This window comes from Pteronotus mesoamericanus, unplaced genomic scaffold (genome assembly GCF_021234165.1).
Source record: "Pteronotus mesoamericanus isolate MK-2021 breed Mesoamerican mustached bat unplaced genomic scaffold, CSHL_Meso_final contig_182, whole genome shotgun sequence".
In the NCBI taxonomy this organism is placed as follows: Eukaryota; Metazoa; Chordata; class Mammalia; order Chiroptera; family Mormoopidae; genus Pteronotus; species Pteronotus mesoamericanus.
Window position 1 is genome coordinate 18,430,291 of NW_026555078.1, and position 14,251 is coordinate 18,444,541.

General features: G+C 38.9%; 1 protein-coding gene across 6 annotated transcripts in view; it reads right to left on the bottom strand.

Annotated features, from left to right (window-relative positions):
- The window catches only part of ZNF410 (zinc finger protein 410), a 34,897-nt gene that overhangs the window by 8,773 nt on the left and 11,873 nt on the right, over nt 1-14,251 (bottom strand). For 5 of the 6 annotated variants that reach the window (XR_008528627.1, XM_054567290.1, XM_054567289.1 and 2 more), the window contains exons 3-7: nt 13,435-13,570; nt 10,455-10,673; nt 8,649-8,840; nt 4,468-4,618; nt 3,804-3,985 (exon numbers count right to left, since the gene is read on the bottom strand). Coding sequence is in view for 5 of the 6 variants with exons in the window: in XM_054567290.1 (XP_054423265.1) it covers nt 3,804-3,985; nt 4,468-4,618; nt 8,649-8,840; nt 10,455-10,673; nt 13,435-13,570 (880 nt within the window). In the remaining variant the exon portion in view is untranslated. The remainder of the gene's footprint in view (nt 1-3,803; nt 3,986-4,467; nt 4,619-8,648; nt 8,841-10,454; nt 10,674-13,434; nt 13,571-14,251) is intronic. The other variant, XM_054567292.1, reaches the window with a different exon arrangement.

Genomic DNA, 14,251 nt, shown 5'->3' on the forward strand with positions numbered 1-14,251 from the left:
TTGTACTATTTTTGCATTTCCTGTAAGTCTATAATTATTTCAAAATAGAAAGTGAAAATAATCAGATGCAGTCTCTATCCTCTAAGGGTCACTGACTAGTGTGAGAGAGATAAATGTATTATTTATAAATAACTTTAATATAAAGTCTTATACAAAATGGGGTTTTAGCATTTAAAAAGGGGAGGGGCCCTATAATATTTTTTTTAAAGGAGCTGAATTTAACCTGGTCCTAAAAGATGACAAGGATAGGAGGACATTTCAGGCACAAGCAGAGCTTTCAAACTGAGAGTGCCCGCGGCAAGTTCAGAAATGGCAAGTGTGAAATAATAATTTGCCCCTGACTCTTGACAGAGAGCTCCTACAAGGTTGTGGTAGAATCTTTTGTCCTAACGTTTTGTCTTTAATCCCAGTTCCTGATGCAGGGCTCCTAAAACCCCTGTAAATTTCTTAGGTGATAAGGACGCTAGGAGCATCTTATATTCTAATACTTGGTTTTGATTCTGGTTCCTAACACAGAGTTCTTAAATCCCTTGGAATTTCCTGGGTAAAAATGTCTTTTTGTCCAAATGAGGTGGCTCTTCATGGGCTCCTGGATGGGAGCTGGTCACTAAAAGACCAAACCATGATTAGAAGCTTGGGATTTTCAGCCTACGTGATGAGGCCTCCATAAAATCCAGAAAGTACATGGGTCAGAGAGCTTCTGGGCCAGTGAAGACACCTACATGCAGAGAGGATGATGCACCCCAGCTCCACGGAAACAGAGCCTCCTGTGCTTACAACCCTCCCAGACCTTGCCCTGTCATTCTCTTTGTCTGGTTGTTCATCTGTATCCTTTAGTATATCCCTTAGTACATAATAAACCAATAAATGTATTTCTCTGAGTTTTATGAGTGGTTCTCACCAATAATTAAGTCCAAAGGAGAGGATCACGGAAACTTGCAGCCAAGTCAGAGAGAAGTTGTGATCCCTCCAAGCAGGACACCCAGTGGCACTGCAGAGAACTGCTCTGTGTGGGGAAAAACAACCCCCACATTTGGTGTCACAGTGGTGTGAGTATGGCAGTAGTGTGAGAGTAAAGGAAAAACATAAGAGGAGTTTCTCCTACTCAGCAAGAAGGCTGCATGGTAAGAACACAGGAGCTGAGCCCTGAAGGAAGAAACAGCACTGCTCTAGATGATCCTGTTCTTTCAGGCTGCACCACCGTTTTGCGTTTACGACATCCCTGTGGTCTGTAACTTCTCTGAAGGCCTATTGGTATACTTACCCCTATGCCAGAATACCAGGCACTCAAAACGCTGTTGACTGAACTCATATTTATAATAGAATAATATGAATGTCAGAAAAACTGAAGATTCTAGTAACAAATAAGATTGAATGTTAACAAGATGAACTGAAAAACCTTTAAAAAAAAAAAGGATTTAGGAAACAATCAACCCTTCCAGGAGCCCACCAAGTTACCTCATTAGAACAAAGATGTTCCTATCACCCAGGAAATTCTAAGTGATTTAGGAGCTCTGTGTCAGACACTCCAATGGAAATTACAAGGGTTCTAGGTGCTCTGTGTCAGGAATCAGAGTCAAGGACCAAAGACTAGGAACTGGTGGCAGAAACCAATATATTTTTTTATTTCATTTTAATAAAAGAAAAAGAAAGAAAACAATTCATCAGAATCTAGTAGTATGAATGTGTGCATCAAGCTACCTAGGCAATAGATAAGGCCTCCCTACTTGGAAACTGAGAGGGTGGTGACTTTGCTGAGATGAAGGACACAGAAGAGGAAGTTTAAAAGGCAATGCTGCATGATGGTTAAAGCATGAGTCACTTAACCCTGAGTTCAAATCCTGATACTACCACTTATTAGTGTGGGGAAGATATTTCACCTCTCTGAAAATCAGTTTTCTTATCTATAAAATGAACATAATACAATCTCAAAAGATTATTCTGAGGATTAACTGAGATGACACAAAATATAATGCCTGGCACATAGTAAGCCCTCATGATATGCCACTAAAATTGGCACCTCTGCCATTTCCCAGCTGTATAATGTTGAGCAATTTACTTAATCATCTATTCTTCTGTTTCTTCATCAATAAATATAGTATCTAACAAATAAAGTTACCTTGAAAATTAAATAAGAGATATATACACACACACATATACATGTTTGGTACATATTAAATTACCTCAATAAATACTTTCATTATTCTGTAATTAAGACCTATATGTGAGAGGCATCCTGGGAGAAGTGATTAAATTAAGTCCTGCCATTGCAATCAGATAGCAAACTAACTGAAATGGAAGAAACCTGAAATTCAGAAATTGATGAACAATTAGAAGATTAACAAGGGACCACTGGTAAGAGTTGGAATGAAGAGAGAAAATCAGGTCATCCTCTGAAGTAAGAGAAACCATTTTAAGATGTTCAGTGTTATGAAATGCTACAAAGATGGCAAGCAGCACAAGGGTAAAAGGTCACTGCATCTAACAGTAAGGCACGCTGAACTCCACTTTTTCTTAATCTATTCAGTAGATGTTTTACTTGTTCTTTTATTCAAACTGCTTTCTTGGAGCAAGTATAGTTTACTCTTTCAAGAAAGAGCTGAGCCCCTTGGCTGGGTAACTCAGTTGGCTGGATCACTCTCCTGATATACCGAGGTTGCAGGTTCTATACCTAGTCAGGGCACATACAAGAAACCAACTGAATGCATAAATAAGTGAAACAACAAGTCGATGTTTCTCTCTCTCTCTAAAAATCAGTCAATAAATAAGTTAATTAATTAAAAGACAGAGCTGAGAACGGAACTATTCCGCCCTAAAACATAGCCAGTGGTAATGTCAATCTAGAAGAAATCATGCCTGGAACAAATGTGGCTTCAGCTTGGATTTTACTTTTTAAATGCCCTTTAGTTGTTCCATGCTGTCATTTTAGCTATGCAAGAATGAACAAGGAAGAGACAAAGGAAGTGGCAAGAAAGTAGAGAAGAACCCATGGACAAAGCCAAAGTGGGGAAGGATTGAGGGTGGGAGGTGGGAGTGGGTGGGGCTGGGGAAAGTGATGGCAGGAAAATGGAGAAAAATGTATTTGAACAATTAAAAAAGAAAGTAAGTAAGTAGAGAAGAACAGTTACATCATCCTAAGACAGTGGTCTGAGTGCAGTAATTAAGCCCTGGCAAGAGACCTGGCACGTGCTGGGCCAAGCAGCTTGGAAAGTCACCCTATCCACCACTTAACCCCTCATGTCTCCTTCTTAGATTAGAGTCAGGGCATCTCTATTTTGCTGCTGTGACACTAACATGCTGTTTGACCCAAAACAAGTTATTTCTCTACTCTGTTTCTCATACTGTGAGGTTCTAACAAGAAAGCAAATCCCTCAAAGTCAGGGATTATATCTTAGTTTTTGTATTTCCCCCCATTTTCAGTGCCTAGAACAGGCTCTGTAAGGTTTCTGTCACTCAGTGTTACTGCCCCAAATTGTGTAATGTTCAAAGATATTTGGAAAGACTTATGCTGTCACTATTTCATCATATCATTGTTGTCAGAGGAGGCTTTATATCCCTTCCTACACTTTAGGCTAGAGGCAGAAATTAACACTGTGTGCTCCTCACACAGGTGAAAACTCAATAAATGGTACTGAATAACTTGAAGAATGCCATGAGGAATCTGAAAAAAAAAATTTCATCCTCAGAGTTCCAGCAGTAACTCTAGACCTTCACTTCTATTTCCCCCTCAGAGCCTCTCCTGAGGATATGAAGCATAACGGAGCCGAGCAGACGGCCCACCGGGATGCCAGGGTTGCACACACCTGTGTGGATCCGCAGGTGGTTCTTCAGATTCCCCGCTGTAGTGAACTGCTTACCGCAGCTAGACTCGGGGCACATGAAGGGCTTCTCTCCATTGTGGGTCCTCATGTGCACCTTCAGCCTCTGCAGCACGTAGAAACTTTTCCCACAACCTTCTGCAGGGCATATGAAGGAGCGGTCATTTCTGGAAAAAAAAGAACACATGAGCAACAATACCTGAAAATGTTTATTGCTAGAGGGGACAAGTCAAAGCTCCGACTGACTCTCAAGGCAGGTAGTAAACCCCAAACCTGCATATACTGAAATTACCTGAGGTTTGTTCAAACTATAGATGCCCTTGCCCTTCTTCTCAAAATACAGAATGGATTTCACTGGTTTAGGATGGGGTCAAGTTTTGAATTATTCTTTTTAAGTTCTCTAAGAAATTATGTTTATAATGCGATTTGAGAACTCTTGCTGCAGCTCACTTAGGGGCAAATGTCTTATTAAATATATGTCAAGATTAAGATGAGACAATGAAGATCTTTCTACTAAAGAACAAAAGACATCCTAACCACAAATGAGCGGCAGCCCCTGCTTGCCTTTAATTTGTCAATTTTGGGTACAAGTTCCTCTAGAAGCACCAATGTCCTGTGGTTCCGAGTAAGGAATCTCAGATTTGCTCACCGATGAGTTTTGAGGTGGTACTTAAAGTGAGCTGGCCACACAAATGTCCGGTCACAGCCTTCAACTGTACACTTGAGCTTCTTTTCCACTTGAGGAAGGGGCCCAGAATCTTTGGGTTGCCCATCACCAGAACCAAGGTGGACGTTTTCTCCTAAAAGAGAGTCGCATATTTGTAATCCAGGAAAGGACCCTGTTTAGATACTTTGGTTCAAACAATAAAGCTCCTATATTTTATTCCCAGTGATCAGTTATCAAATATCTATCTTTCATCTCCTGCAACTCTCTTTGTATCCATTTAACAAAAAGAAGTGAGAGTACTCTATATCCCATCCCCTTACTCCAGGAAACTACCAAAGCCACTGTGCCTTGTTTTCACAAGATTAGGCCTCTCTGGCAAATGTACAAAATGTCCATTCTTTGGTTTCATATCAAAAAGGAGAGTTAAACCTGTTTTGCATTACAGAGACTGGTGGGAAGACAGATATATCAACACCTAGAATAGACTGCTGGTGAAAGTGACTTAAAGTTCCAGCTAATAAAAACTTGTATTTTAAGGAGGAACACCATTCTTGCTTAGTTCTGGGCTTACAGTAGTTAATTTCTTTTGTAGATGCCATTCTTAGATTTCTATCTCCTGAAGTCAATTTGCTTGTTCCTATGATTCTATCTCATCATATCACCTTCCAATTTTCTGTACCAACCCTCTTCAACTATGACATAGTTAAGAATGCAAAAACAGCATTTTTTAAATCTCTAGCCACACTGTAAAAATTGAGAGATAGTATCTACTGAAGTTTTTTTGTTCACTAGAATAAAAGGAAGGAAGGAGAGAAGTACCTCCTTTAAATTTAAATAAATCAGTTAATTAAAAATTTATATAAATTCCAAAGCAGCAGGTGGTGCTCCTTTTCCTCCATTTTGTTTCACACAGTTGGACATCAATACAGAAAAACGTTCATTTAATTCTGCTATAAGCATACAGAGTTTATCTTTCCACTTATACATACCATAGGAATAAGATTTAATTTCCAAATTTCTCTCTAAAGCCAAGATCTGGATATATATGCTGTAGCTATCACTCCCTGAAACCTGGCAGCTAAGCAGTGTCTGTCCCATCTACTAATCTTATTCTCCTCCTGCCTGCCCTACACTCTCCTTGCTGTATTTAAATGCTAGCCATAAAACTAACTGCTCCAAGGTCAAAGTAAAAGATGAGATGCCTTCTGTTAGTTAATATTTTCCTTTTAAAATTATTGTCCCACAGTTTGGTTTTGTCTGTTTAATTGAAAAAGTAGTGTCTGTACATAAGTAAAATTTAAACAGCACATACGGTAAAAGAAATTTCCCAACTTCAAAGTTCTACCTAATTAATTTTTAATGAAAGGTCTACAGAAACCCCTCTCTGATCCACAGATTTAAACCTGTGACAGGTGGGGCTTTGTGCATTCAATTTTGTAGATACAATGAGAACACTGATAAAATCATAAAGCAGAAGAAAGTCCCTCTGAAAAGAGTGAGTTGTCTTGTATTTGAGTCATTATAAAATCACTCAAAGAAGTGCTCCCTGAACTACTTTGTTTTTTGGGGGCGGGGGAGGGGGCGGGGGGGGGACAGTACTGTTTGCAGAAGACAGATTAGCTTAAAATGATTTCAACCAATGATAGTTTTGGATATTCAGAGGTCACCTGATGAACTGGCTCAAACATTAAAAAAACAGAAACAAAGAAATTCAACACCTCATACTGCAGTAATTGAATAACAACTGTAAACACTTCAAAGGTCTTACAGTTTCTATGAGGACCTTTTGCATTTGGGTATCATATACAGCAGGGATCAATAAACTTTTTCTGTAAAGGGTCAGATAGTAAATATTTTTTACTTTGAGGGCTATACGGTCTGTTACAACTACTGAACTTTGCCATGGTAGTTGCCATAATAGACAATTTATAGAACTAACAGGCATGTTAGTATTCCAATAAAAGTTTATTTACAAAAACAGGTGTATATTTGACCCATGGACCTTTGCTAACCCCTGATACAAGCATCATATGCAAAATTAAAATATTTTCATATCTCAATAAACTTAGATGGATGTACTATTAAGAAAAAAAAATTTTTTTAAATCCTTACCCGAGGATATGCTTATTGATTTTAGAGAGGAAGAGGGGGAGAGAGAGAGAGAGAGAGAGAGAGACATTGATGTGAGAGAGAAACATCGATCAGCTGCCTCCTGCACATGCCCTGACTGGGGACCCAACACGCAGCCTATGTGTGTGCCTAACTGGGAACTGAACCCGCAGCCTTTTGGTGTATGGGGCGATGCTCCAACTATCTGAGCCACCTGGCCAGGGCAAGATGATTTGCTTTAATGAACTGTGCTACAAGGCTCACAAAGTAGCTTTAGTAATGATAAAGGTATTTGTTTAAATGTATTAAAATACTGAGTAAAATCATTTCATTACATGTTCATGTGTAAAAAGCAACATTAAATTAATATAGTCCATATAATTTAAAATGTGTGTAACCAAAATAAATTCTCAAATAGCAATTGCAATATTCAATTTTATCTACATGCCTAAAAGTTTATATATCACAATTAGCCCCAAAAAGGCTTTTAGGGAATCATTTCATTGAGAAATGGAAGACTATCATATATTTGGATTCACCTTATACTCAAATGTATCAGGTAACTGTTAGGTAGCAAAGAAACAAATTCTGAGAGTAATAAAAACATCCATACAATGCTTTGCTGATTATAAGGCATTTCACAGACAGAATCTTATTTAATCTCTGTAACAACCCAATCAGGTAAGCTACCTGATCTCTTTGCCCTGAATGTGAGAAAACTGGCACTAAGGGAAGTTATATTCCCCAGGCAAGGTACTAGTAAATGATGGCCACAGATACAGATCTCAGGCCCCCAGAGTCCAAATCCCAAATCCCATTCCTACACTGCTTTCTCATTGGCAAATACAGTGCTATTGGGTTGGCTAAAAAGTCCGTTTATTTTTTCCATAAAATAAAGGACACATTTTCACTTTCACCAATAACTTTATTGATCTGGACATTTTCAGTATGTCAGCTATCTCCTGCTATTAGCTTCTAGTGGGTAGAGGCCAGGGCTGCTGCTAAACATCTTCCAATGCACAAGACAGCCCCACAGCAAAGAATTATTTGGACAAAGTGTCAACAGTACCACAAAAATTCACCAACCACTTTTGACATGTTCAATTAGTCACAGCACCTTCTCCATACACTGCACAGATCTTTTTTTGCTTTTGCATTTCAGTTGCCTTTCTTGAAATAATAAAACATAATACACTGAAACTGTTGCATATCTTATTCCAACTTCAATACTAAAATGGCTGCAAAATTTCACAATTTTGATTTTTTTTTAAATGCACTGCTGTTATGACAGTTGTCACAATACAATCTAACGAAATCGTTTCAAATGAAGTTAAAGACAACTAAGCACTACTAGAGCCATTGTACAGAAAAAACTAAATGAACTTTTTGGCCAACGCAATATTACCTTAACTGTTATAGGTTAATGAGAAAATACAGTAGCAAATCTAAAACAAAAGTATTACGACAGGCACTCTCCTTCTGAGAGTACACCTGTGCTTTTCCCCCTCTCTTCTTCCCCCAGGTGCATTATACTTTACCTTTCTCTCTCCTAAGCTGCAGGGGCCCTTCTTTTGTCTCTGTAACTTATTCCCTGAGCCCATTTCTTCCAAGGGCCCTTCTTTTTGCCTCTGTAACTTTTAAACTTTATCTTGTTAAGAAAAAAGTTACAGGCATGTTTCATGGCAAAGGTTTTGCAGCCGTTTCTGAGCAGCTAAGCAAAGCCATGGCCCTCAAGCTTTAACATCCATCACAACCACCAAAAGGGCTTCCTAAAAGATGGCAAGTTTCTGATTCAGTAGGACAAGGCCTGAGTATCTGCATTGCTAAATTCCTAGGTGATGCTGACGATCCAAAGACCACACTTTGAAAATTACTGGAAAGAGGAAAGTAGGAGAGGAAGTAGTACGGACATGCTGAACTCAAAAGAAACAATACTACAGACCTCATAGCTCATTGCTACATTGTCATGAGGAGCAATTTAGTAACTCAAAATATAACCACTGCATGACCAAAATCTCGGCACAGAATACTGGAAAACACCACAGGAGTCTCACCATTGCTGCTGGTTTTTGCATTCTTTGCCAGCTGTGCACGAGTAGCAGCGATCAAACTGTCATGGGCCAGCTCCTGAACTCGGAGGAACCACGGAATGCTGCTGTCCGTGCTCTCACTGGAGAGGAAATCATTCCCTGAATCCTCGGCCTCATCTTGTACAAATACTAAGTGCTCCGCTGAAGAGCTCAGGCCTGGAAGAAACAAGAGGATATACGAAGGTTAGCCATTGAGTAATCCTTCTATTGGCCTTGACTCAGAAACCCTGTGCGTCCTGAATCAGCTATCCCAGGCCTTCACCTCTCACCTCAAGTTTCAGTTCTCAGACAAGACTGGGTTATCACCTTTCCACTCCCAGCTTACAGGCGTGTCTTTATCTTACCTCCTTTTTCACAGGCACAGCTGTCCTTCCTAGCAACCAGGCTAACCCTCACCCCTTGCTACCCTTCAACTATCCCTTCACGTCTCCTTCAGCTGTCTCCTCTCTACTGGCCAGCTTACAGTTCCCTTACGGCCTTTAAATCTGTCCAAGCTCAAGTCTCTCCCATCTTTATCTGTTTTTTGTTTTTGTTTTTTTTTAAAGAATAGAAAGTCCTAAGTACTTCTCTAGCTGTCCCCTTCACCTGTTCTGTCAAAGTCAACTCTCTTGAACAAGCGGAACTTCTACCTTGCATATCCACTTTCTCACCTGCCATCTATTCCCCATCTCTTTAACCCCGGCCGCGCCCTCTGCTACCGCAAAAACAATTGCTCTCATTAAGGTCACCAGACATGCACTTCCCAGTCCTCACCTCACTAGCCCATTCTGAAGTATGCGGCAGGACTTAACACCTTTTCTCCTTTAAAATGTTTTCCTCCCTTGGCTTGCCCCACACCACTCACATTCTATGTTCTTATTAAGTTTATTAGGATGATATCAGTTAATAAAATTATAAAGGTTTCAAGTATACAGTTCTATAATACATCATCTGTATATTGCATGGTGCTCACCACAGTCAAATCTCCTTCCGTCACTATATATTTGACCCCCTTTGCCACTGACTACCTCCTCCTCACCCCCTTCTCCCTCTGGTAAACACCATTCCCGTTCTGTTTTCTTTATCCCTCTCTAGCAACTCCTTCCTATTTTTCTGTTACCCTCATAAATGTTTGGCTTTTTTTTTTTTTTCAGGGTCCCAGGATTTGCCTGCTTTTCTGTTTGTGTTCTAGACCAGGGGTCTCCAACCTCTGTGCCACGGATGGTACTGGTCCAGGCCTGTTAGGAACCAGGCCGCAGAGCAGGAAGCGAGCTTGAGCTTGAATCACCCCAAAACCACCCCCTCCACCCTGGTCCATGGAAGAACTGTCTTCCATGAAACCAACCCCTGGTGCCAAAAAGGTTGGGGACCGCTGTTCTAGACTACTCCTGAATCAAAGAATCCTACTCACTGTTTCATACATTTCCTGAAAACTGGAAAGCACCAAAATTACTTATTTCCCACCAGACCTCTCTAGAACTCTGAACTTCTGTTTCTAACTCTAAAGGACACCTCCTCTCGAATGTCCCTCCCATATCTCAATATCAACAGGCACAAACAGGACCTAATCATCCTCCCTCCGGTGCTGTTCTTTCTGTTTTCACTATCTTGGTGACCAGCACCACCTAATTTCCCAAACAAGAAACTTTTGAGTCAACCTAGAGGCCACCTCCTCTCTCTCTACACTGAACAGATCACTAGACTGTATCAATTCTCCAAAATAATAAAGTAATAAAGCTTCATTCCATTTTAAGCATGACCAGAGTTCAGAAAAAGATTTAAAAAAAATACCTGCTCTCGTTAGGTTAAGAAGAATAAAAGAAGTGCTATCACTTGGCTGTAAATCTTGCAACAAGCTAGGAGACTCTGGAGTGGACAAGAACTCCGGGGACTTCTGCACAGTCTGAGCCCTCGTCTCCTCTCCGTCTGGGCCCACATTCACCTGAAGGCTTCTCAACACAGCCGAAGAAGGGACCTCCTTGGAGGAGTTAGTATGATTTGGAGTATCATCTAGTAATCAGAAAATACCACAGCTTTATGAAGCACCTACCTCCAAAGATTTCACCATTTTGATACTAGCACCTAATACCCTTAAAATATCCCTTAGTAACGAACATCGTTGGAGGAACAGACAGCATTTTCATTTTACAAATACAAAATGTGCCTCAGAAAAGAGGAGAGTTGGCTTTAAGTTGTAAAGGGAAGCAGGCAGAAAGCGAGGGACATGCTCCTGACACCTGGCATCCATCGCCCATGTTTGTACTTGCAGACCTTTGTCCTGCTGAGGCCAGAAGTCTGTACTTTTTGACTGAAAAATATGGTTACACAATGAATACTAACTTAAGAATAGGATCTAAATTTTAACTTATTTTTCTTGGGGAGAGACCACTTCCTTTAATTTTTATAACATGTATGTGACAGTTCCGGTGAGTCATTAGGGGAAAAAGGAAAACATGACCTGGGAAAAAACTGAAATTTTAATAATCATCAGTGTATTTCATTACAGCATGGATTTACACTGGATGTAAAGAAATAATCAGAATACCTTTTCTCTAATATTATTGTAAGGGAGGATATCAATTTACAAAGGTTTTGGTTGCAATATAATGAGGAACTGCACTACAGTGCTATAGCATCCAATGTTTTCAGGAGTTCATCTTTATCCAATACAGATAACCTTTCTTTCCTATTTTGAGGAGATAACAGATAAGATTATAGGAATGAAAGTGGAAGCCTAGGGACAGTATGGCCATTTCAGAGCCTAATAAAGTTACATAACGATATAGATGTACTTATTAATGCCATAGAACTGGTTGGATGGTAAATTTAACTGGTTAAAATGGTAAATTTTATTATTTATATTTTACCACAATTTAAAAAAAAATAAAGTTCATAGACACAGTTTATCACAGAACATCAGAAAAATAACTATAGTTATTTTAGTTATTTTCTGTTATTCAACAGTGGCATGAATATTGTGGTACACTCATGAGAAACCAAACAAACCATAGCTACACACAAGGATAAATCTCACAAAAACAGAGTAAAAAAAGAAGGGTACAACAACATACACTCATACAATTCCATTAACTTAAAGTCCAAAAATAGCTAAAATTACACTGTATTACTTAGACTTGTGTGGTTACTGGAAACTTAGAAACAAACAACTCTCTGAAAAGTTAAGGACGGTGGGGACCTACGAACAACAGAGCTTGTCTTTATCAAGGAGGAGCCCATGGAGGGCTTAGGAGCTGGCAATGTTCTACTTTTTGATTAAGTAGTGGGTGTCTCCTTTTCAGTAACTCTTCAATATGTATATCTATATGGTTTTGTACTTTTCTGTATGTATCACATACCCCAAGTGAAAAGATTGCATGTAGGCCATGCATGGAATGATACATACATACTTAAGAGGGAGGGGAATGAGATCAGGGATTTATGTGCGGATACATCTGTTATTGATATATTGTATTTCATAAGCTGGGAGGTGAGTGCATGAGTTATTTTCTATAGTAATTTGTTCTCAAAATGTTTTAAATCAAAGTTAAAACTAAAAGAAGGTAATGTGAAAAAGAAGATGCTTTTGTTTTCCTTTCCTTTATTATTGTTAAATATTTATTCAATAAATTAAAATTGGGAGAGAAAAGTCAGGGAAAAAGCCCAATGAAGATCAAAATTTATTGGCAGATGGAAATTTTCACATATTGAAAATCTGTAAGTATCTGGAAAGACTCCCAATACACTAGTAGAAAAATGGGAATTGAGAGGTGGAAAGTGTGGAAAAACTAGGAGTTAGTTAGGGAAACCTTAAGTCAACATTGGTTGGTTCACTACATCTGCCCTTCTTGAATTTTTAAACATTGAAATAGATTTTAAAGTCACTCCAAAGCTCTAAGAAAACAGACCACTGACAGACAGTAACCAGAAGACTTTATAGCAAATAGTTTGTCAGCACCGGGTTAACACTGATCCTCCCTTGATTTAACATTAATGTTCCAAATTTTAAAACAAGGACCAGGAAACCAAGAATCTATTGCATCTAAAAATAATGTTCTCCTTGGTAGTAGCTAAGTGATAGGACTGCCCTGTTGCCTCCCAAAGCATTCTACTTCATTCTATTTCTCCTGAAGCCTCCTCACCAATTATCCATGTTTCAGATCTGCAGCTTCTCTAACTGGCTCTTGCCTTTTAGCATAAAACCACCCTTAAATATTTCAAATCTGAGAAAAGAATTCTTCCATCGATCTTACATCCTTCTCTCTTTCCTTCCCATAACAGGAGAGTCTTTACAAAGTATAGATACTTCCTCAGCTATACTTACCTTACACTAATATCTCAACCCACACCTGCCTGGCTTTCCACTCCCTTCCACGGAACAGGCTCCACTAAGGTCAACAATGTCCTTGTTACCCTATTCCCTTGGGTCCCGTGTCTGTACTTTACGCCAATATTCCTCATACTCTTCTAGCCTTTCCTTCATCCCTCCTTGACAGGCTCTCCTGCCTTACCCTGTACCTTGAATAGGGGGTTCCATGGCATTCTACATCCTTCTTTTCTTCTCACTCTCACACTCTATGGGTTATCATACCCATTCCTATGGCGTAAACTACCAATGCACTTATGACTTCTATGGCTACTTTTTCTCCATGGTTCCAAATTATTACAGTCCCACAGTCAGTTATAAAATCAGTTATCCCATTCCCCCAGTGCCATAGAACAGGCTAAGTTCTTATGACTTATTTATTTTATCTGCTGTGATCTTAAGTTTTACCTGGTAATATTAGCTGACTGCATTCTGAGGCCTCAGTCACCGGAAGGAGGGACAAGCAAGTAATATCTTTAGCTTCTGATTCTACTAGCCCCTGTCCCAATGGGATGGATGTATTCTGAACAAACTGTACCAGGAGCTAGGGGGTGGAGGGAGGGGAAACAACATTAAAAAATACAAGTTGTTAGGAATGGATAGAAACCTCTGAATTTACAAAAAAAAGGTAATGATGTAATTAAGCCTTGATTGTTCACTAGTCTCAGCCATATTTGTTTAAAAACTAGATTAATGACATAAAATTTAAAGTTATTTTTACCAAGTCATCTGTTCTGGAGAAGGCTGAATTATATAAGTAATTTAACCTCTGTCATCTTCTGCCAAACAAAGAAATAATAAAAATAATTATATTTTTAAATGATAGCTATTAAAAATTCAACCACATTGTACTGATTACATTTTTATAAAGCACTTTTCTAGGTATTGGCTCTTTTAACCCTCACTATAACTCAGTAAGCTCGAACATGTATTTTAAAGATCAGGAATCAAGATGAAGACACTAAATGGTTTTTCTAAGGTCACAAGACTAGTTAGAAGCAGTGTCAGTCTTCAAACTTACGTAATCTGATTCCAAATTCAGTGACCTTTCCATTATGTAACACAGATATACTTAAATTAAAATGAAAAAAAAATTAAAGATGTTTAAGTCCTCTAACTACATTAAAAAATACTTTCAGATATATGCAAAATTAATAAAAGAATGGTTTGTGATAGTAAATATTTACATATATACACACATTATACATATAAGCCATAGGTAAAA